Raw genomic sequence first — 24,045 nt, forward strand, 5'->3', positions numbered from 1 at the left:
CAATTCACAGATTAGTTTGCATACGCGTTATAGTTTGTAAGACGTTATATCGCCACAATTAAATTAAAATGTAAATATATTTGTTAAAAAAAAAGTGAGAAGAAAAAATATCACTATTCTGCATATTTGTTTATGAAATCCATAGGGAAACTTACAATTCCTATGATTTAAGATTTAAGTTTAAATGTAATATTTATAATGTAAAGAAACAATACGACAACAACCGACGTTTCCTTTGAAGTTTTAATTACGTTATATTTCTATACTTTTTCCTTTTATCAATTTGAATATTAATATACAATTAAACAATATTTGCATATATATTTTTTAAAATTTTATTCCAATATCGAGAAATTAGCCCTGAAATTTAAATTCGCAAATTATTTTATTATCTAGTTCTTGACAATATGTCCATCTTCAAAATTTAGTTTTCAATATTAGAAAACGATTTGACAAATATAACGCAATTTTAAAATAAAATTTTTTCTCTATGTTTTTATTTTAATTCCTATCAATGATGTAGATCTAATCTATTTTCAATCTAATATCCATCTCTAAAAGAATCGAAAATGGAGAATCGAGAATCACTATCGTTCTAATCGCGAACACGTTAAACATATGGCTCCAAATCTGCGTCTTTCAAAACGAAGTTCCGTCATTAGAATTCGCGTTGCATGAACAGTCCATTATCTTTATAGAATTTAACGAGATATTTTACAGATACAGATATGCAGCGTAATATACTCCGAGCGTCAAATTTCCAGTTATTGCAGAGACGCTTTTTCAAGAAATATCACGTCAGGGTTAGATTTGCCCCCAGCCCCACTGGTAATGATCGGCAAACATTATGCCATTATTTTCTCCTGCAGCGACGAATTAAATTTGCTCCTATTGTTTAAAGAATTAACTCTGATATTCAGATATTGAATGTCAATTTTCATTCACGTGTTCTAGGGCATTTGCACTTAGGAGGATTACGTACTGCGTTGTATAATTATTTGTTTGCACGTAGCAACAATGGTACCTTCGTCCTGAGAATTGAAGACACCGATCAGACAAGAACTATTCCTGGGGCAGTAGAGAAACTTCAGGATGATTTGCTATGGGCAGGAATTATTCCCGATGAGGATCCTACCAGAGGTGGTCCAACTGGTCCCTATGTGCAGTCATCACGACTTGAATTATACAAGTATGTGTTTAAGTGGTGAAATAAAATGAGAAATTGTCATTAGTTCTATTTATTTAATTTCTCAAATTTTTATAGGGAACAAGTGCTTAAACTCTTAAACAATGAGTCTGCCTACTATTGTTTTTGCACAGAGACGAGACTGAATTTATTAAGAAAGGAAGCAATGAAGCGTGGGCAAATACCTAAATACGATAACAGGTGTCAGCATTTTAGTAAAGATGAAGTGAAAGAAATGTTTAGGAAGAACTCATCTTATTGCATCAGATTTAAGGTATTATTTTAAGTTTTTTTTCAAACATATTTGACAAATGAAAAAAGTTTTAAAATATAGTTGTTTGTGCTTGAATATTTCAGTTATCCACACCAAAACCCTTTTACGATATGGTTTATGGAGATGTATTGCACGATATTACCAAGACTGAAGGGGATCCAATCATTGTAAAATCAGATGGCTATCCTACTTACCATTTTGCAAATGTGATCGATGATCATTTTATGGAAATTTCTCATGTCTTACGAGGTGTTGAGTGGCAGGTTTCTACACCCAAGCATATTATGCTTTATAAGTATGTAGTTTTACCTAAAATAATCACATATTTACATGTTTTAGTTTTTAATTTAATTTATATTTAAAAATTTTTTTCGAATTTTTAAATTTTAAATAACGTACAATTATAAATAGGCATATTTGATAGATTTTATCCATTACAGTGCGTTTGGTTGGGATCCTCCCATGTATGGGCATTTACCTTTAATATTAAATGCAGATGGATCCAAATTATCAAAGAGACAAGGTGACATAAAGATCGAATCATTTAGAGAACAGGGTATTTTTCCATTAGCATTATTGAACTATGTGATAAGCGCTGGCGGTGGTTTTCATAAAGAACAGCAAAATCAAGATCTTTACAGTTATCAGGAACTAATTAAAAAGGTATAAATATCGATAATAGAAAAATGTTTATTTTTACATAAAATTTTTTTATACATTACAATAAAATTCTTATTTATATATTACTACTTATTTATGTGTATTCTGTTTTCCATTACAGTTTGATATTAATAAATTAAAAATAAGTTCCGGCAAACTTATGCCTGAAAAATTATTAGAATTTAATAAATCGGAAATTACAAATTTACTGAGAAATGAGAAGAACCATAAATTTCTAATTGAGCGGGTTAAAAGATTAGTATTAAAAACATTTTCCAAAAGGTATATTTAATTTTGCATAGAATAATTAGTATTATCCCTCATTGTTTTCAGGAGATAGTGAATTATATTATTTTTATTTTAGAAAAGATGATGGAAGTTTGCAGTTAGATGATTATCACATAATAAGCACATTAAAATGGTCGCAAAACAGGATATCGACACTCAATGATCTTGTCAAAGAGGAGCTTGCATTTTTGTGGATTGTTCCAAATATTGCTTCTGTGCCACATATTGAACAAGCTGGATGCTCAGGTATTGATATATTTCTTTATACAAAAGTTATTTATTAATTCTATTTAAAGTTATACATTACATATTATTGTATTATTTCAGATGCGATTAAACTATTAAATGCAGAATTAGTTGAAATAGATGCGAGCAATTATAAGACAGATTGGATGATCCCATATCTGAGAGACTTTGCCGAAAAGCATAAAATTCCGTTTGCCGCTTTGATGAAAATTCTGAGAAGTCTTTTGAGTGGCTTAAAGGTAAATATAGCTCATATAAGTTCTTCCCATTGTGGGAAAAAATATTAATACATGCATAATATATATAAAATCCTGCATAGGTTGGACCACCCGTTGCTGAAATGATGGAAATTTTAGGAAAAGACAGAACATTGTTACGATTACAGCGTTGTGCTTCCTGAGAATTTACATATATTATTTAATCAAAGATTGTGATCATACTTTCTATTGATGGTAAGATATATCCGAAATAGATCTGTGATTAAATCTGTATGTTTTTACAGAAGACATACACCAAAAACGGTTATGCAAATATAATAAACTATTTGGTATAATATTATTAAAATATCTTCCACAAATAATAGCATTTTATTGCTGGAAATTATAAAAACAATTTTTAATTCTGACATAATCAATGGGATTGATACTCTAGTCAAGCATTTTTTGTACATAATTTAGAATAATTAAATAAAAAAATATTTTGCCTATATTTTAATATATTTATGGAAGATATATAAATAATGTGCGAAAGATATTCTGAGAGCAACTACAATATTAATATTTCATAATATTACTATTTATCAAAACATATGCTTTATAATCTTTAAATATATATATATATATATAATTAGTTAAGAAAATACTTATAAACTCTGAAATATGTGGAACTTTTTAAGATTTAACTTTATTATAGAATATTGATTTTTGATACAGTGAATAGTTTTTGTATATCTTCATTTCATATATATAATGTAATATATTATTTATAATAACACTTGCATACTTAAGTACAAAAAGATTATATATAATAAACATATAGAAATAATGCATAATTATTTTAACAAAACACGTACAAAGTGCATGTATACAACAAATTGAACACTTTTATTCTTAAATAGCTTTTTTGATATATTACTATGCTCTCCTTTTACATAGCAGGATTTATAATACATATTAAACATTGGCATAATGTATTCGATGTTAGCATTGTAGTTATTAAAATAAAATTTGATAATATCAGAGAGACAAAAATACACTTTATAATGCTAACTCTTTGATACACAATGAAAGTAAAAGATTTTTTCACACGCTGTGTGTAAATAATTGAAGATGTTTATTCTAAAAAAAGTCTGATTACAATAATAAAGTAGGATATTAAAAACTAGTACTTATTAATATCTCTTCATAAATCCTGCTATTACATCAAGATATTGCTTGACAAAAATTTTGCCAATTATTATTATTATGTCTGGTAATATAATAATTCTTCAGACTATTTGAATATAATAATTCAAAGTTTGGCATGTCATACTCTTTCAAAAGCTTTATTATAAAATTATTATAAAACCCATTTTAAAAAATCTAAACTTGTGCTCATGTATAAGATCTGTTATTAAAAATTAACAAATGTTTTTCTCTTTCATAAGTCTCATTAAAAAAATGTTTACAACAAAATGTTTTATATAAAATATTTTATATGTATCTCTCGGGAAGAGCATTCAATCAGTAAATACAATAAAACTTGATGCAAAAAAATTCTGAATATTATTTAATAAGTATAAATGAATATTATTTAATGAGTATAAATCCTATTTAAGTATAAACGCTATTCTCAGTGCAATTCAAGAATAATAGTATAAATATTCGTTATCAAAAAATTAAAACTCTAAATCGAAGTGCTTGACATAGATCGATTCACATTCTTATGTACTCATAAGCTTACATTGCAAAATCTTAATTTAAAAAGAGATGATACAATAAAACCTTACAATACAATTAAAATAATTATATTGCTAATATTTGGGTAAATTATATGTTAATATTATAGACAATAACTGTTCATTATAGATTAAGAGTCTTTATCACAGTACTTTTAGATTTATTTTGTAATATACTTATGGTCCTATTCTGTAAACAGAAAACTTTGTTATCTATTTTGGATGTCTTTATCGTGATCTGTATATTATTACGAACATTTCCACACAAGACTGTAAAATGTGTCAATTAATTATATTTAAATATAGATATTTATATATCAGTATATGTATGATTTTATAAAGAGATCTATCAAAAACAATATTGATAAAATAAGCGACAAAAACGGGAAGATATTTACTTTGATTTGATTTCCAAGAACAGAAAAAGCAATTTTTAGAATTTTCTACATCTCTCTCGCGAATAGTTTCAATATTAGCAAATATAATATTATTTCAAATTGTTCTAGAGATTCGCTATATACAAACTCAAATATTTTTAAGTACTGATTTCAAGCTAATATATATACTATGTGTAGAATATATATGTAATATAACACCATTGCTCTTATACATACATGTATATATGTTACATGCACATTTCAAAGATATTATTTAATTAATTAAGTCAATAATAGTTCTATATAAAAAGGAAACAAGAAAAATTAACACATCTGATTGAAGTAATAAAGGAACGATTCACTGTGTGAATACATATTTATAATTACTTGTTATAATAACACATTTTTTGCATTAGAAGATTAAGCAGCTACACAAAATTTATCACAGATACAAAAGAGTAAAATGCTTTTAAAATCATATGATACGTCTCAAATGTGAAAGAAATATTGAAAAACATACAGATGTGCGCGAGTAGGTTTCTAGAAAACTACGAATACTATTCTTCTCCAACTTCCTCCAAAGAGACTTACTATTACTTACTTTGATTACATATACATTATTAATAATATAATAAAATGGTATATTTTTTTCTAGGAACAGTAATTGAATATGTTAAATACATTCGTTTTTATGTAACATACCTTTCCAATGTTTTAAATTGTGAAGTATGCATATGTTATTAAATATTTTATTTTAATAAGTATATAAAACAACAATATATGTATATGTGTATGTGTATGTGTGTGTGTTCATTATTTTGGAAAGGAATATCTTACAACAATATATTTTATTCGTGCGTGTTATACACGATAATACGAGAGAGATTGTCAATTCTGTATATTAGGAATTTTACTGCAGAAAATATCCCCGACGAATATACACAAGATAACATTTACAGAATTATCTCTAGATTTAAAAAGGAGTAGAAGACTAAGTAATAAGAATTGACAAATATTATATAAACGAACATGGAGATTATTCAAAATATCAATTTTAAGGACACATAAACGTTATCTCTAATTTATTAATTTTATTTGCATTATTTTTTAAATTGATTTTGTTTTTTTAGACGTTCAATAAATTATCTCTAGAAGATATATATATCGAAGTAATTAAATTATATAAAGTTCATTGTTATAATGTTATATTTAAACGTTATAATTTCGATTATAATTTTTAATTTTTCTCCCCCCTTTCGTAAAAGGATATTAGATTGTATAAATTAAAAATCATCGAATGTAATATTATCCTATATAATACTGCATTACATTATTGCAACAATGTTATCTATTAAGATGCGAAATTCTGTTGCATGGCTGTAATGACATAAATTTTGTATAGTCATATAAAAAAAATATTTTTATATATAGATATATATGTATATATATATAGATATTGCGCGTTAGCGAAGTTTCGTATAGTTTAGTTTCGTATTTCTAAATTAACAATAAAAAAAGCATAATACGTAATTAATGCCATATCATTCATGTACAGTACATGTAACAGTATATGACTGTATTCCTTGTCTGTATGCAAGATTAGTGAATCTAGAGTAGGCACTTTTGTCCTTTCAGATATATATATATATATTGGAATGTAAAGAAAATTTTATTAAGTCGCAAATAACTTGGTTTTAAATTTGTTAACATGTTTTATATTACAAGTTATTATATAAAAGACAAAGATAAATGAGTCGTCGGTAGTGCGTTAATATCGGACAACCTGTGGCGAACTTGTGGTTGAACATTGTCAATAAAGAATCTATATTTTTTTCTGTGTGTTATGATAAGAATATATTTTACATTTATCTCTGCGTAATTGTTTTTAGTGTGTACTCACAGTTTGATTCTACTTTGTTTTAAGTTTGTCAGTTAATTGTATTTTATTTTCTATTTACTTTTATATTAATTAATTACGTGGTTTATCGCATAAACTAAATACACTACTGCAATATGCTCATCTGTGTGAGTGAATTACTCTCTGTATATGAGAAGTATAATAATCGAGATTCTTCAATTATCACATAATAACAAAATAAAAACGGGTCAAGAAACGGCTATCGGAAAAAAAAAAAAAAAAAAAAATTACATCTCCTTTATTATCAATATGAGCAAAATATTTGATTATGCTGATAGAAGATTATGCAAATGATAGCACATGGCCATATATGTATACATTACCTTTAAAAATAATTGTATAAAAATAGATAAATATTTGTAACTGAGATTATATGGGTAAGAAAATGAAGAGCTTTATTATAAGGCAAGAAGCTCACAAGTAAGAGCTATCCGCGAGTTGTGACCTACAAACCCGGAAAAAGAAAGTATTTTTATGTATCATATACACATAATAATGCTGTTTAAACTACTATAATGTATGCATTTTGCATCTCTAGGTTTTCTCTTAATTATCGTGTTTATTGCCATAAGAGGAGATATATGTAGAATCACTTTCATATACATCTTGGCCCAGACATTGCTTTTCAAACTAATGATTAATGTCGTCAAACAACCGAAAAAATCACAAATCTGTGTATATAATTACAAGATATCTATACATCCGTATATATTTATATTGCACACTACATATCGGTAGCTCGACGAAGTTATATATAAAAGACAATCAGAATAAACTGACCAAAAGAGTTAAAAATTACAGATGTTAAATAATTTTTATACGTCAAAGACAATAGGAAACGCTTCTTCAAGAATGTAGTACTCGCAGATTTAAGATACTTATGCCGCGCGTAAGATTTATGAATTTCGAACACGAAATACATGCAATAGTTGTTAAATATTTATGCCCGAGAAGTAAGTTTTTTATTCTAGGATAATAGCCCGTAATATAAAAAATTTACTATTTTACAAGAATTATCTATTCCGTATGTGTGCAATTTACACGAGACCTTTGTTATTTTCGTCATGGATTGCCTCGGTAAGAGAGAGTGAAGAAAAATTCATCCCCTTAGGAGATGTGACATATCTCATATTTTGTACTATATATATATGTGTGTGTTTGTGTCTGTGTGTGTGTGTGTATGGATGTAGTATGTATATATAAATAGAATTGCGCTGTAAATTTGTCGATGAGACAACAAATTCACTTCTTTGCTTCTTTTTATCATAATTTTAAGTATAGAGTAAATATTTGGCACAGGCAAAAAGTGATTTTCTTCTGTACGACAATGTTAAGGGATATAATTCTATAGTAATTTTTATCACCTAACATTGTCTTTTTTTAAAATATTTTAATATGATATCATTCGCATATGTGTGTCGGAAATTGCACATTTTAATTAACGTTTTAGGGCAAGAATATAATAATCTATCTATCTTGTTCTACAAATTGTTATGAAAGCTCTTTTTGTCAAATATTCAATTTTAAATTTTATCTTCTCTGCTATCGATTTACTACAGTTGCATATATTTTTCATTTGGAATGATGCGCTGAAGATATACTCTCTTTTGCTACTGTGTCAAACACTACCTAGGTATCTAACTACTTACGCAATCGTATTTTTGGCTCCGGAACGTGCAAAACTTAACGTCTCTATGTGAACGTAACTCGTGTAAATTCAATTGTTGAGGTCATTGATGGCTTGTAAGATGCGTTTAACGTGCCCCACCTTGGTGATGCCCAGCTCTTTTAGATCACGACGGGCTAGCGTTAGCAGTTCCCTGCCGCGTATGTCGTGGGACACGAATCTGTCGGCGTACTCTCCCAATTGCAGATTTTCTAACCAGGTGCACACCTCCTGTACGTCCCACGTGGTAACTTGATCTCGCGCCAGATGACCCGCGGCGCCCGAGTTCCCGGCAAAACGACGGAACTTTAACCAGAACAACCCTCGATGACGATTTTTTTTATCCCCCTGCAGATCCAGAGTTCGAGACGCCGGTTAGTACACGGTGTTAGTCAGATTAGTGATAAAGCGGCACGCTATCTTATGTATGACATACGTAAGAGACATGCTAGTCATATGCACAGGTGGAGAATTGCACTCGGACTTATGTGGGATTCGTCAAGCACACAGAGTAGCTCTCTCTCTCGAATGGTCTATAGTCTATGTGGTCATTTACGTTCACGATGGATTTAACGTAATCGCGCAAATACACTTCCGGTATATATTAATAAGAGAGACGTGAGATATTCCATTATATATTTATTGCTATATAATTCAGCGGGATTCACACACATATACATCCGCTACAAGATACATTTCTCATGAGGCTCGTATAAAATCACGAAAGTTCCCCTCTCGTTGTTATAGTGCTAATTAAATAGGGTGCAACGACTTCTCAACGAAATCATGAGAAACAGCGGAAGCGCGCGATGACAAAAGCAAAAGTTAAATGGTGCATACTGTTGCTTCTGCTAATATAAACTGAATAGATGCGCAACGTCGACTAAGACCGCTAAATATCGCATAATATATATCACATGTTTCGCTGTTGACTATAATAGGGAGAAAGACTAGAACCATAAGCGTATAAATAGGTAAATAAAAACATCTAAATGGAGCAATCCATCTCTCAGCAGATATAACATGCACGCACGATACATACACACGTGTACAAAAATAATCTGCATCATATCTCGCTACATTGCAAAACTAAGTCGCTAATTCTAATTTCTCTAACGTCATAAGCATTAAGACTTAAAAGCGTATTACCAGCACTGGGATTGAGCACTCAATCAATCCGAAATAAAGCATAGGATAATTTATTAATTATCGTTTGTAAACAACATTTATATGCATAATGAATTGTACAGTTCTCTTGAGAAGAAGAGAGTTGTAAATATTCTCGTGTTTAATGTTTGTAAAGAGAGGTGCTTTCATAATATTATATCCAACTAGCTAGTTCTCAAAATTTATTACCAAATGTTGAAAGAGTCTCTCAAAATATACTCTAGCGAGATGAAATATCGGACATGAGTAAAATATAATATAATAAAGAAACAAAAGATTTTATCGTCAATCTTAACAATGTATTAATGTGTTTCGTTCGACTTCAGTAATTTCGTGAAAAATTAGGTGCTACGGATGTAAGTAGAAAAATCTGTATCTCCCAAAATACATATAAATCTAATTTTCTAGATTCTGTTTAAACAAATAGCTAATTTACGAGAAACGAAATTTTCTTTACAAGTACTAATTTTAGTGAATATATATATATTGTGCTATCTCAATTAAATGTATAATAAATATCACAAAATGTAAACTCTTTATCACAATGCAAAATGGGAATCACGACAAAAATTAGAATAGAGTTTATTTTATAGCTCATATCTTTAAAGAATTGATCTCAAATAGCATTACATAAAGCATAAGAAAGAACTATACCTGATCGTCTGCGGGAGTGTTTTGCAAGTAAACCAGTCCTGTCCCTCTTTCATCAAAGGTACACTTTCGTAATTCCTGTTCCATATTAGCTAAAGATATAGATAGCTTGTTTTCCAAATCCTCTCGTAATCTCTGCATTTTACACGCAAAAAATAAATATTAATTTAATAAATTTATTAATGTATTACACAGTAAAATGATATTTAACCCACCATACCCACCAAGTTGTGAGCTTTATCACGCAGCAACTCGCAAGATTCTTCATATAATTGTCTCGCACTTGATACTAATTCAGTTACCATGGGTCTCAAGCTCGTCTATTAATAAATAACCATAAGCAAAAGGACTTATCATAATATCTTTCTATTCCTCGATTTTTTACTTAAATACCACCTACCCCTTGTAAGATTTTACCGTCCGGATGTACTTGTTCAAGCGCATTTGCTGTACGCGAGGCGACTTGATACAAATCTGGCTCGAGGCTCGGATGAGATATAATCAGTAGTTTTACCCACTTGACTAAAGTCGTCACTGCTTCAATGAAATTGAATAGAATAATGAGTTCCTCATCGTTCAACTGAGGCGGCTTACTACATATCGGCAAATGCGTTCTGGACTGCGATTGCGATGTACTGCTTAGAGTAGAAGTGGATTGAGTTACGGCGCTTAACGTGTTGCGCTGCTTCTCTTCCCACGCTCTCAGTGAAGTTTCAAGCGCCTGAGATGTAAAATATTTTCGATTACACGCGCTAACCAAAATTATTTTTTCTTATTGAGAAACCGCTAAATAGATACTTACCCTATTTCTATAAAGCATTTGCATGCGATTCTTATGTATAATCCTTATAATACCGGGTGGTTGAACCCAAGCCTCACCGTCGACCTGTATCGGAACACCTTCCTCACCTAGGATGTTAATCTGGACTGTCTGACACTGAGCTATTCTGTGATGTTGCAAGTTAATAAGCCGCGAAGCGGCCATTTGAACGGACCCAAAAACTGCCACCACTTCCAGTATGCGATCGTCGAACGATGGTGCTAAAAATAAATCTCCTTCCTTGGTACCGCCCCAGAAGTTCGTACCGCCCATAAAGCTGTTATTCGAGAAGAAAATTTAATATTAAATATTGTACATAGATGTATCTATCACTCTTCTTTCGCATTTACCTTGGTATATTTAACACAACGATTCCTTGTAGAGAAGGTAACGGTATCCTTTGACCGTCGCATTCCAACTGCACTCTTTGCTCGAGATTCTTATAAGTCTTTTGTAGCCATTGTTTAGATCCCAAAACGCCGTACCACATATAATTCTTAGCGCGCGATCGACATTTTTCAGGATGCTCCTCCCTCTTGTTGTGAAAATCGAGACTGATCTTTGCATCTATGCCAATTCCAAAATAATTATTCATGACGCACCGTTCGAAGTAGCCTTCCCTGTAGAATTCATAATAAAATTGATCATATCATGATTTTATATATATATATATATATATACTAATTACATGATACAACTTACATTAATGACTCGTCAGGATCCATTAATGGCGATACCGCTGCACACAGAGCGTCCGCGTTTGCCAGTAATGCTTGACTGATAAGACCAGCTCCACCGCTTACATCTGCAAGCACGTTTACAAAAAAACGTAAATAATTATACTATTACATAGGAGATATTTCGATATTTACTTGGCCACATCGGCAATCGGACCAAAGGATTTATTATTGGAAGTTTCTTCACATCCTCCGTTTTGTCGACAGATTTTGCTCTTTCGTGGCGCAAACTCATGCTCGAACCACCTAGACGAGCAGTAGTAGCTGCCAATGTCACAACTTCCGTTGCCTTCAATAAGCTGCCGCTACTGATACGCCGTGTAGCTTGCGGAGAAAAACCCGATTCGGGCAGTTCCACGCTTACTGCATCATATAAAAGTATGATCAAAATATGTAATTGTCATACTAATGATATATCAATTAAGGTTGAACTTACATCTTTCCATACTACTGCCGCTACTGTATTGTTTGTCATGCGGATCTAGGTTGTAATCCAAATTAAGTTTCTGATGGCTCTCAATCGACAATGACGGGCTTGGTGGATCAACGATAACACTAATCTGCGGCGGAAAGTTTATAGAACATTTTTCGTTGGCCTGCGTGTTGTCCGACAAGACGGTAAAGCAGCATACCGGACTTAGCAAATCGGACACTTTCTCCTTTTCAACATTATCGAATGGCGGATTGGCAGATACTATATTCGTTTCAACAGGTTGCATCGATTTAGTTCCCGACACACGTACGCATGTCGTCAAACCGTCCGTTTTATATTTATTTAGCATTCCCTGCTAATGAAAGATACATTAATTCTATACGTTCAATTTCACAAAAGAAACTAAAACACTTTAATGTTCTTCACCTCTTTATCCATCTTTATATTTCTCGTTTTGAAAGACTGCCTCGCGATGTCGTTCCCTTCGTTGAATTGGGCTAAACCGCAAGATCTTCGCGGTTCCTCGATTTCTAACCCCTCTCTGACAGAATCGTACTTCTCGCCCATTGCCGCGCTGATCACGTCCTGTCCGAGGGAGCTTAAATCTTCTAAGCCACTTTCCGAGTGTTGTGTCTCCGTAGAAAGTTTATCGGAATTATCCGGCGAGTCAATGTGCCCAATCTCCGAACTTTCCGATCTCTTAGTGGAATCGAATATATCACTGTCTATATGTCCTGAAAAGTGTGAGAGAAATTATCTAATAATTAGATATGACATACATGCAAAACAAGCGTTCTTACAACCTTTCGTATTGGCAAAGAATCCACCTACCAATTTCACTTTCGCTATTTCGAATGGTATAACTTCTGGAATCCAATGTTTCAGAAGCCATACTGTCCGTACTAATGATGCTGTTGGTACAACTACCTCTGGGTTCCAATTTGATTTTCGCGGGTTTTTGTGCGTGCTGTGGCGAGATATTTCTTGAATGAAGCGAATCTGTGTCAGGAGAAATGATAGTGTCTTGTATGGTCGCGTCGTCTGATGGTGTACTTGTGTCTAAAGTGGTCTTTGTCACGGTGATTGGGATGTCGGAGACAGGTTCTATTTGCGTATGTTCGGACGATAGGAAATTATCGTTAGTAGCAACTGTTTGCGCTTCTTGTTGACAGCCGGCAGTCTGTGCTGCGGGAGAGTCAAAACTGAAAACTCTAAAATTAAATCAAGATACATGTAACTTTGATAACCCAGATATTATAATGATTTACCGTCGAGTTTAAATCGAATTAAAAAAAGTTACCCTTGCGGCATGTTTTCGCTGTTCCGTCTACTGTCAGCGAAACCATCGGGCGCAGGGAGAGTAAGTAATTCTTCGGGTTGCGAGTCCCTCCTTAAATCCGGCATCGGGCTCAAGGACGCCACATTAGGAGTAGGACTTGGGCAAGGTGATATCTCTACGCTGCTACAGAATTCTAGAGTTGGCATTAAACTGATATTGTCGGATGTCGGGTCTGTTTGTAATAAGCCATGGATATCCAAATGTTGCTTTTTATCTAAATTATTCATTATAAGAACACAAGTTAAAGAAAGGATGCACGAATCATTATCCTCATAAACTAAAGAACTTACTTGTCGCAGTATTCATCGACGAATTATCGCATGTTATGGTGATGTTTGGCATTTTGCTACCTTGCTTCTCATCCGAGGGATCGTTCTGTTCATCGACGGCTAATTCCGTATGTTCCACTAATCTCCTGATAGCTCTTTTTAAGCTATTTGCTCTAAAAAAAGCATTGAAATATATATCTCTCATTCTATATTTTAATACAATATTATAAATAATGTGCGTTGTGTGTATACCTAGACATCACAGCATCTCTTTCCATGTAACATTTTCTTCTTATGACTTTTTTTAGATTCGTCATTTCCTTCTCTGGCTTTTCTAAAGCACCTTTCTCTTGGTTGCTGCTCAAAGTTTCAGTATTTAGAGTACCAATGTCAGTTTCTTCCACGTTATTAGACAAATAGTTTTCCTCTTTTGATAATGTCTGCAATAATAAGTCAAGTTTTTGCTGAAGAGTTTCACATTTTTCTCCCAATTGTTGGTCCCCTGTGTTTAGACTGGCTTCCAGTATATGTGTTGCAAAATCTTTCACTGTTTCGCATAAAACTCTGCAAAAAAAAAAAAAGATCTCAGATTAAAAATTTTGCATAATTTTACAATTGCATATATATACACATGTGATCAAAATTACTCACTTGGCACTAGATATAACTACACTCTCTTGATCGGATTGCAAAATGTTTGTTATATGAGCAAGAACGCTGTCCTCATACTGATGAGCTATATTCGATTTTATAGCCGGATCAGGCTGATGCAGAGTCACTTTGTGACATGGCAGAGATATGCTACGTTCGAACGTCATAATGCTCCATCGATCCAGCATCTTTGTGCCCGCTTTCTCGTACTTTTCTAATAGCTGAGGTAAATGCGTGTCATCGTCGCACGATGCTCCCCAGCCTAATACGCGCGCCAAGTCATTTCCCGTTCCTAAAGGTAGCACTCCAACTTGGCATTGCTTCTACAAATTTTGAAAACATAAATCAGCATGTTTTGTTACACATAAATAATTAATGTTTTCTATAGTAAATTTTCTTTCTAAATTAGAAATATATATCTCTTTCTAAATTATAAATTAGTCATGCATTTTTACACTTACCGCCTGTAAATAAAGTTAAGGAAGCTTCGCACATAAAGAAGCTTAAAGCACACACATCAGTTTCATCTGGAATAAAATCATAAAAGAGACAGGCCATGCAATTTATAATCAAAAATACAAAAAGATTAATACCAATGGCTGCAATATTGTAAATCTGAATATCATAGTATTGTATATATTAATATACTGTATTATAAAGAAATACATATAATACATATAATATTAAAATAATTTACAACAATGCTCTTTGCATTTCTATGCGCACACAATGCAAAGAAAAGTATCACTATACTAAGTTGCTGTGCAAAAAAATAAATATGCTTAAACAGATACAGTTTTGCATAGATGAAGCATAATTAGATTCGAAAGAAAATGATAATTCAACTGAAAAGTCATGCGCTAAAAAAGATAAATAAATAAAATTGTCGATTGTAAGATACTCACGTGCATTCCGAGTCGATCGATTTCCGAAAGCACCCACCCCACCGATCCATCTCCACTGCACACTAGTATCCGGAACGGGTCGAAGTGACGGAACAGTCTTAATCTGAAAGAAAAAAAAAAAAAAGATACAATTTGTATATTGGATATATGCCCATCTATGCAATTAATAATAAAAAAGAATAAATTTCAGATCATTGATTGTTATTGGCAAGGATTTGCTTACCCTGGACCTGGTCCTCCTTTTATAAGGTCGAACACTTGTGCGGGATTTAGTAATTGTTTAAATCTCCTAAGAAACTTAACACCTTGATTGTCACCAGATTTACTGTTTACAAATACTAAAAGTGGACTGCATCCCGTAGGTCTAACAGCTTCCCAAGCTTCATCGCTACCTGATAATTATTCAATACACAGTTTTGTTATTGTAATAAAAGTTTTCTGTTGTGTATTTATGTATATATGTTAATCATACACATATGTATTACATATGTAATTCACACGCAAAATCATACAATGATCATTTGTAAAACATAGGAAGTATAATTACCTATACTATGCAAAGCCGTAGGAGGCACTACACTGAGTTTAGCTGGTCCTAATGGACACTTGTTACTTATGGCAGGTCTGCACGCTGTGTGTACAGTTGCTCTGCACCATAGACACCGCCAATCTTGAAGCCTATGAATAACACGTCGATTTTTATGGTCGAACATTGTGTATTTCTTACGTAAAAATGCAATGTAATATATATACCTAAGTACAGAGCCACATGTCTTTTCACAGATAAAACATTTTGAGGACACTGGTAAATTTCCCTCCATCCACTGATGTGGCATTGTGATGTTCTATAAGAGAGATTAATTGTATTATGCAAAAAAAAATTCTTGTTATATTTATCAGATAATTATATGATGTATTATTGAAATATCCACAACTAAAATTATATATTTCTTTGATTATCAATTCTTATATAAAATCATTTTTAATTATAAGATTTTATGCACACATACCCCATCTTGGTCCTCAATGATATCTTTTCCAATGGATGCTAAAGTGGTCCACTTGCAATTATTTATTGCTTTTGCGCTACATCTCTTGTGCACTTTGTATTTACAGACTTCACAACTTAAACCATGGGAAGTAACACCTGTAACAATATTGTATTATATAATCGCTATATTTTAAATAATTTTATAAAAATTTTATTTATAGATATGTTGTTATAACAAAGAAATAACAATTTCTTACCATGCAGAGCATCTCTGCAAACATTGCAATATGTAGGTCTGGCATGATTAGTCGCATACCACTGATGGTTACCTCCTAGTAACTCGGCAGTTCCAGAATCACCCTGAGGTCGATTCTCCGTCGCTGTTCTTAGCGCGTTTAACCACTCCTCCATGTCTTGTCTATTTTCACCACAGATAACTAATGATCGAAGTGGAGTTATCACCTAATACATAAGAAATATATATTATATTAATTTTCATATTCTATAATATTTACATTATTCTGAAAAGAATGCAAGCACAATGTCAACAAATTTTAATTGAAAAATATATAACTATCTACAATATAACGGATTTTTTATTTCTTTTTTATCATATATTTTACTAATGTAAAATTAAAAATATTGTGACAACTAAAACAAAATTGTCACCTCTTTAAAAAACAGGTATATTAAATTAACTTCAAGGAATCTATTTTTATTAAATTGAAACAAAACGTCTTGGCTTTAAAGTCTAGAAATTCATAAATTATCACTCAGATATCTTCAACTTTTTTTAACTGGTTTAATTCTTGCATTAAGCACAAAAAGGATTGTGATTTAAATAGTGTTTCAAAAATATAATATATATAAATAGCAAAAACATAATTTATGATCAAGTATATTAATTATAAATACAATATAGTCTCATCCCCGTGTTACTTTTTTTACCCTGGAAATAAAGAGATGAATCTCACGAAAAGAATGTAGGATCCGTCATGAATCGACGGGTTTGCAATGCTCATTGTTATTCAGCCAACGGTCCATTGGCTTTAAACAATCGATAATAGCATTGTTACCAGATCGCGATAGGAAACGATTATTATGCAGTGGAACATATTCGGGCGACCTAATAACAGTGTCCGAAGACGCCGTACCGTCATCAGGTCACCACTCGCTTGCCTCATGGCTCGTCAAGCCTAACCTTCGCGATACCGTACCTTGAATCGGGAACGGGCTCTCCGTTGTTTCGACATTTGAGCTGCGACTCGCAACGCGTCGGCGACATTCGCGACACGATACACGATTCGCCCGCGGTATCGTTTATCACCCCGCCGAGTTTACCGCGACGACATCACGCGACGGCAAAGAGATGCAGCATCCGAGCTCGCTCGCCGCAGCGGCGACGGCGGCGGCGACGCATCGGTTTGTTTCATCCGCGATTCACGCCGTTTTTCTAGTTGCAGCTCCACCAGCGTGGCCTATTTCCCATGGCGCATGTCATGCTCTCTTGGTCATGTCGTTTATAAATAAATGTCCCACGCGCTTCTTCGTCGCGTGTCACACGCGCGCGATACCACGTGCGCTATTATGCACGACGCCGACGCGCGCTTTCACGCCGCCCCGAGTCACGAGGCGCGACGCGACGCGACGCGACTGTCAATACACCGCAACAGACGCGCCACGGCCGCCAATACACCGGCGGCGATCACGTGGCGCAGCTGTCAATACACCGGCTGAACAGCTGTGCCGCGAGGCGTTTATCGCTCGTGCTTATCTGCTGCCGCCGCGCGCGAAACAATGTCTACAACTCCAACGTGTCATATTATTGACAGGGTGTTTTCTGGAACTATCCCTTGATAGCGTGGGCTTTTGCCCACGCAGGTAAAGTTCAAAAATTTCACTATTCCTCTGCCGATGAATAGAGATTGTTTTCTTCTCATAATATTCGTGAAATAAAGAAATAAATCATTCGAAGGAAAGATATAAGTTCCAAATGTGTAGCTGCGGTTGCGCGATCGCGTAAATATCAGTGTGTGGACTTTTCATTTTTCGTCTTTCCAATCTCAAAATTTTATTTTTAAAAGAAGAATTGTCAGTTGTCGATCTCCGTCATCTTTGAAGGAAGCAAGAGAGGATTCGTTCGACTAATATATTCGTTTTTTGTCGCGTGATTCTGTTGGCGTTAAAATGTCTTTTAGGCAACTTTCGCGTGCCGTTTATAGAAGGGTAAATATTTCTCTATCACAAGGGTGAATGATACCATTCGGATATACTGAGCCTCTTTAGCTCAGTGGTAGAGCACTGGTCTCGTAAACCAGGGGTCGTGAGTTCAAACCTCACAGGAGGCATTTTTTTTGCTCACGAGAAAACAATGAACTTTTCCGAATTATTCTATCAATAATCAATGACAGATTGGCTCTCATAAAGTCACTATTTTCTTCAATGATTCAAGTATGATTCATGCAATAGAAAGTTGCTTATACAAAATTCAAGATATCTCGATAATAAAGTAGAGTTTTCGTATATCCAGAGTGTCAGATATGCGAAGCCTATATTGAATTATTATCCCAGTGGAATTTTTTATTAACAGATTCAACCGCGAGAAGAATTCGACGATGATCCCGACAGCAGTCTTTTGAGACTTGAATTTTTCATAAAGGGGACGATTATTGGACATCGGTGCAAATCCGTGGGAATTATTGACGAGACGTGGGCGGACATGCTCTCTGACACGCCAGCCAACAGTATATTTACTTTATTGTCGGAGCCACTTTTCCAGTCTCATGAGTTGGAAGTGTAGGTGTTGGATTCGACACCAAGTAGAACAAAGAAACTGTACCGCGCCGATGATTGAATGGCAGGTGAGATTGGCCCTCTCCGTCGGTCGGTCGGTCAGGTGGTTCTTTGTATGTTAACCGCGAATGTAATGCTTTCATCCCAGGAATCGCGATATCGAAATTCGAACGCGGTCTCTTTTGTCAACCATCAACCATCCGACCGCCCTATTCATCTCGCGTGCGGAAAAAGAAATGCGCGATTCTTCATTTTGCACGAATGTGCTCTCTCTCTTTCTCTCACGTGATGAATACAATCGCGCAACGTATTATATCTTCCGAATCGCGAGAATCACGAGGGAGCTAGGTAGATATATTCGAAATATCATGTATTCAGCCGTGAATAAAATAAAACGCCGCGTTTGTGTCCCACTTGGCGTGTCGTGAAATTACACGGGAATTGAAGTTATATTCGCGGAATTTTCACTTCGATAAGCAAGCTTAATTGTTTCCAAATAGCGCCGATATTGTTCCGTGCGATTGTTACGCAGTTCCAAACTGCTTTGGCCACCGACTATTGTTCGGAATAACCCACCGGTACAATAGAAACGAGACACCCACGGCATGTAGATAGCCGCGACAGGATAATTCCCCGTTGAGTGCTTGTAACTCGACCAAGCACCGTGATTCGCGTTCTGATGGCTTTAATAAGCGAAAAAGTACGTGGCGTGATTATTGCTTGTAACGTAATCGTGAATCACCTTATACATATATCCTGCAGGATCACGCGCCGATGTAGAAATAAATGCGACGGAGATAATAGTGTTAATGGATTTTCCTTGTAGCCCGACGCGCGAATATTCATCCTTTCTAAAGATATGCGAATGGCGGTTGTGCCGAATCGCGATCGAGGGAAAGATTCTATCTTTTGCATGGCATCTTTTTGCGCTTTCTTCGCAGTAAGCGTCGATTAATCATCGTCGAATAGTACGGCCGATTAATCATCGGTACGCGACGTACGTGAGAAATTACTTTTGTATCTATCGATGCACCTTTCGAGTTTTAATCCTTGAATATTCTAGAAGAAAGATAAGACTGTGAGAATACGGGTATACAAGTTGGATCGTAATTGATTACGACGATATAATATCCTATATCTAAGAACTTAAGAATAATTACTAAATTAACATAAAATAAAAAATCTAAGAAAATTATCAAATTAATCTCTTAATGAAGTTTTTTCAAGACTTTGAGAGTAACTTCTCCTCAAGTACTTAAAAAAGTATGTCAAATCATCTTTTTCTCTCTCTCTCTCTCTCTCTCTTGATTTTATTCTGGCTGCGAATACTTCACACTTAAGATAAAGCGATTTTAATTCATTATCAACTTTAATTATTAATCGCAAACCTTGGATGTATCCGAATAAAGATAACAGGAGATATTTAGGCACGCATTTTCAACTAGGTCAGGCCCGACACGGATACGCTCTACTTAATTCATTTAGACGCGTAGCTGAATGCGAGTGTCTAAATGAATTAAGCGTGAGTGCGAGCTCTCGCGATGCCTGTATACGCGGATTGAAATACTTGATATTATCACTCAAAGTATCCTCCGCGTTAATAAAAATGCGAGAGATATCTCCACGATGATAACAAATTTGTTGACGATTGAAAATCGATTCACATTGTACGATATAATGATAAAATATTCCTTTATAATTGTGTGTATAAACGTATTCTAAAAATAAATCACGTAAAAACAAATTTATACGTTTATACTTATAGAAGAATTCTATCACGTCGCGTATTATATCAATCAATATTGTTTCGGCTACATAATTTACCGTCAGATCTTTCCTAACTTATATAAGTACCAGTTGCAAAAACCTAAACTAAGCCGTGATTTAAACTATATGACAACAGGTAAATATTTTTCGTTAACATGGTCCACAAGACCATATATTTGTATATAAAACGCGATAAATGACAAGAGAGGCTAAAAAGATGCGGCTATTTATTTAGCTTGAATATATACCGAAGAAATCTTTTATCAATGTCTCTCTTTTTTCTTTGAAGTATTAGATGAACGAAGGTAAGAAAAGCGGGAGCGACTTAGCGTAACCGCGCCAGAGGAAGCCCCATCGCTCCTCGTTCCTCCTTTTTACCTTCGTCACCCTCAATATTGCGCGACAAAAAATGGACTACATTGCTCGGGTATGCTCCTCGTCTCTTTCTCGACCCTCTGCGTATACATCGCGCCATACATATTTTATGAACAAACGTAGCTCTCTCATAGCGTAAGCCGAGGGAGAAGAAAGAAAGAGAGTGAGAGAGAAGCACCACATCATGTAATTTCGGTGCGTAAGGGTTTCGAGAAAACGAGGCCGTTCATTGAAAGCTAGATTCTCAATATTGTATACTGGATGTTGTGAGCTTGCTTTTGCGCGCTGTTCGCAAATGACGCCGTGACCTTCTGACCTGGAAATCCATCCCATTCTAACGCGAGCTGCCAAATTCGCGGAGCTGTATAAGGATCGATCGTCCCTTAAATTACCGGGTGCTTCGGCCGCGCTATTGCATTAAACGGGATATCGGTCTTTCATCTATCAATCAAGTCCACTGCGTATATCAGCGTTGTGCGATAAATGGCACGAGATCCCTCGCGATCGACAGATAGATCGGGATCGTAGATACATCTTCATTTAGCTAAACACATAGACATCGTATGATTTTCTGTAGATTTTTCCGGCTTTAATCTGACGTACAGCAAAACCTCTCGTTTAACTGTCTATCGAGAGTTAGACATATGTCAGCGTTCGGAGATATATTTGCAGGAATTTTTCTAGTTCCGGATATATATAAAATGGAACCTCTCTTTCAGTCCCGAGTGAAAAAACGACGTACTAATGCTTATGGCAAAAAGAGGTCAGGCATCCTCGGGTCACAGACGCCTTGATATTCAGTATCACGAGCTACTACAAAGAAAAAGAAATCCTCGCATTATCATCACTTTGAAAGCGATGAGAATTTGTTCCACGATAGTGGAACGATGATAATCGTTCTTTCTTCATTTTTTGTCGCGAAGTTACGATATGATGCGACAATTGTCATGGAAAAAGATACCATTTTTATTATGTCACACTTTGTATTGTAAGAATCACAAAGACTCTAAAGTAGTAGTAATTGTATAGTAAGAACTTTTTTATAAGTTCTTTTCTAGAAATATATTTTTCTAAAGAAAACTTTTATACGCAAAGAGAAAGTTTGAAAGATGTTTTAAAATAAAATGATATAAAATGTCAAACATCTTTTTACGATGCCAATAAATTCAGATTCAGTGAATTGATAAAACGAGACGAGTTATATAAATAAGACGGTTTCAACTAAACAGGATTTTCGACGACAATTCTCGAAAAATAAGAATTTCTTTTCAATGCTTTCTCGCTGATATCTCGTACGAGAGGGAAAACGCGAGTATTGAATTTTATGGAATAAATAATTCAATACATCAGCAATTTATAAATGCAAAAACAAGTCCTAAATTAAAAATGAATCGAATGAGAGAGTGGTTTTATTTTCAGCCAGTCACGTGCTATCCGAGGGACAGGACTGATCCTCGTCGTGGTATCATCCCCCTCAAACCATAGGTGTAATCTAACGTGTCGTAGCACGAATTTATCATGGGTTCGTGAGTCGAGTGGCGTTTTTTCTCTTTCTCTCTGCCTCCTTCTTTCTCTCTCTCTCTCTCTCTTTTTCCTTCTCCGTCCGCTTTTAAAACCACGCACCTTAATTAGCACCGACCATCCCGGTTTGTGTCGCGACTCTCATTATATTATTCTACATATGCTTTTGACTATTTTTAGTAGCATATAGCGCGTGCAATAAGCACCACCAGCTGGATCTAAGCACGGTCTTCTGCATAATGGAACGCGTATTTGCCCGGGAGGATATGTAGCACGCGGAAGGTCCTTCCGCTCGCACGCGGTTACAGTAGTATGAGCACTTGCATCATTACAACTAAATATATATCTTGCAAAGAGAGCAAGGTGCATGTCACGTGTCATATGTATATATCGTATCGTTTATATATTATTCATATTATATTATTCGCTCAAATTAATATACATATATCAGAGACACGAAGCTTTTGAATGATTCTTTATAATATATGTTTATCTCGTTAATTAATAATTTTTCATAAAATATAAATTGCACAAGATTGCTTTTCCACTCGAATGCAATTTTTATGTATTACGCGTAGCTTTTATGTATTTAAGGATGTAAAGAAATCTCAACAATTACAAAACTTTTAATGCACGAATGGCATTGCGGGTGAAAAACACGATGCAATTGAAAACGCGGGGCACCAAGTGAATTATTCGAACAATTTGCAGCTAACAATTGCGGCATTAAAATTAATTAAGTTCCGATTCGCGCTGATTACACGGCGTTGTCCGGCACGGAATGGCACCGGACTACAATACGGGAAATTGTTTCGCGCTCTCGATCCGTGAAATATAGCACGCGCATGCTTTAATGTAGTCGTGTTCTTATTCAATTACGACGTGGCATAACGAGGATTTTCAAATGTACGAACGGGAATACGTTCGCGCGTAATGGAACACTAAAATCTCACGTGTCCATATTTATACGCCAATACCCTCCTCCTCCCCCTTTCCGGTCAAATCTGCGACCGATTTTTAATGGACACTTGACCTTTGCGTAGCCCCGTGTTTCGACCCCTGGTCTCCGCACCCC

General features: G+C 34.4%; 2 protein-coding genes and 1 non-coding gene across 13 annotated transcripts in view; 2 read left to right on the forward strand and 1 right to left on the reverse strand.

Moving 5' to 3' along the window:
* The first annotated feature begins 546 nt into the window (after window positions 1-546).
* LOC115243855 (probable glutamate--tRNA ligase, mitochondrial) lies at window positions 547-7,112 on the forward strand. Its single transcript, XM_029821123.1, has 9 exons — window positions 547-828; window positions 955-1,189; window positions 1,265-1,460; window positions 1,544-1,755; window positions 1,901-2,123; window positions 2,242-2,402; window positions 2,485-2,654; window positions 2,736-2,893; window positions 2,974-7,112. The coding sequence occupies exons 1-9, from the start codon at window positions 729-731 to the stop codon at window positions 3,052-3,054; spliced, it is 1,536 nt and encodes a 511-aa protein (XP_029676983.1). The 5' UTR covers window positions 547-728; the 3' UTR covers window positions 3,055-7,112.
* LOC115243854 (diacylglycerol kinase eta) overlaps window positions 3,533-24,045 on the reverse strand; it is a 31,848-nt gene continuing 11,335 nt past the window's right edge. For 2 of the 11 annotated variants that reach the window (XM_029821120.1, XM_029821119.1), the window contains exons 2-23: window positions 16,772-16,976; window positions 16,534-16,670; window positions 16,277-16,368; window positions 16,071-16,201; window positions 15,747-15,915; window positions 15,524-15,626; window positions 15,080-15,082; window positions 14,619-14,941; window positions 14,220-14,531; window positions 13,989-14,140; window positions 13,660-13,912; window positions 13,191-13,570; window positions 12,786-13,093; window positions 12,363-12,714; window positions 12,062-12,289; window positions 11,892-11,994; window positions 11,540-11,809; window positions 11,172-11,466; window positions 10,770-11,090; window positions 10,585-10,689; window positions 10,373-10,504; window positions 3,533-8,899 (exon numbers count right to left, since the gene is read on the reverse strand). In XM_029821120.1, the coding sequence (XP_029676980.1) occupies window positions 8,603-8,899; window positions 10,373-10,504; window positions 10,585-10,689; window positions 10,770-11,090; window positions 11,172-11,466; window positions 11,540-11,809; window positions 11,892-11,994; window positions 12,062-12,289; window positions 12,363-12,714; window positions 12,786-13,093; window positions 13,191-13,570; window positions 13,660-13,912; window positions 13,989-14,140; window positions 14,220-14,531; window positions 14,619-14,941; window positions 15,080-15,082; window positions 15,524-15,626; window positions 15,747-15,915; window positions 16,071-16,201; window positions 16,277-16,368; window positions 16,534-16,670; window positions 16,772-16,925 (4,620 nt within the window). In that variant the 5' untranslated portion in view covers window positions 16,926-16,976 and the 3' untranslated portion in view covers window positions 3,533-8,602. Of the gene's footprint in view, window positions 8,900-10,372; window positions 10,505-10,584; window positions 10,690-10,769; window positions 11,091-11,171; window positions 11,467-11,539; window positions 11,810-11,891; window positions 11,995-12,061; window positions 12,290-12,362; window positions 12,715-12,785; window positions 13,094-13,190; window positions 13,571-13,659; window positions 13,913-13,988; window positions 14,141-14,219; window positions 14,532-14,618; window positions 14,942-15,079; window positions 15,083-15,523; window positions 15,627-15,746; window positions 15,916-16,070; window positions 16,202-16,276; window positions 16,369-16,533; window positions 16,671-16,771; window positions 16,977-17,731; window positions 18,135-24,045 lie in introns of those variants that run through there. The other 9 variants (XM_029821114.1, XM_029821115.1, XM_029821112.1 and 6 more) reach the window with 9 other exon arrangements.
* On the forward strand, window positions 18,791-18,862 carry Trnat-cgu. Its single transcript has one exon. It is a non-coding gene; the product is annotated as a tRNA-Thr (tRNA).

Source organism: Formica exsecta, unplaced genomic scaffold (genome assembly GCF_003651465.1).
Source record: "Formica exsecta isolate Colony F162 unplaced genomic scaffold, ASM365146v1 scaffold744, whole genome shotgun sequence".
NCBI lineage: Eukaryota > Metazoa > Arthropoda > Insecta > Hymenoptera > Formicidae > Formica > Formica exsecta.

What these genes read in the sequence shown, in the direction of transcription:
- LOC115243855 (XM_029821123.1), top strand. Translation starts at nt 729, where the DNA reads ATGCAGCGTAATATACTCCGAGCGTCAAATTTCCAGTTATTGCAGAGA. An exon ending in ATTTGCCCCCAGCCCCACTG is followed by an intron (nt 829 to 954) that starts GTAATGATCGGC and finishes CACGTGTTCTAG; the next exon opens with GGCATTTGCACTTAGGAGGA. An exon ending in TCACGACTTGAATTATACAA is followed by an intron (nt 1,190 to 1,264) that starts GTATGTGTTTAA and finishes AAATTTTTATAG; the next exon opens with GGAACAAGTGCTTAAACTCT.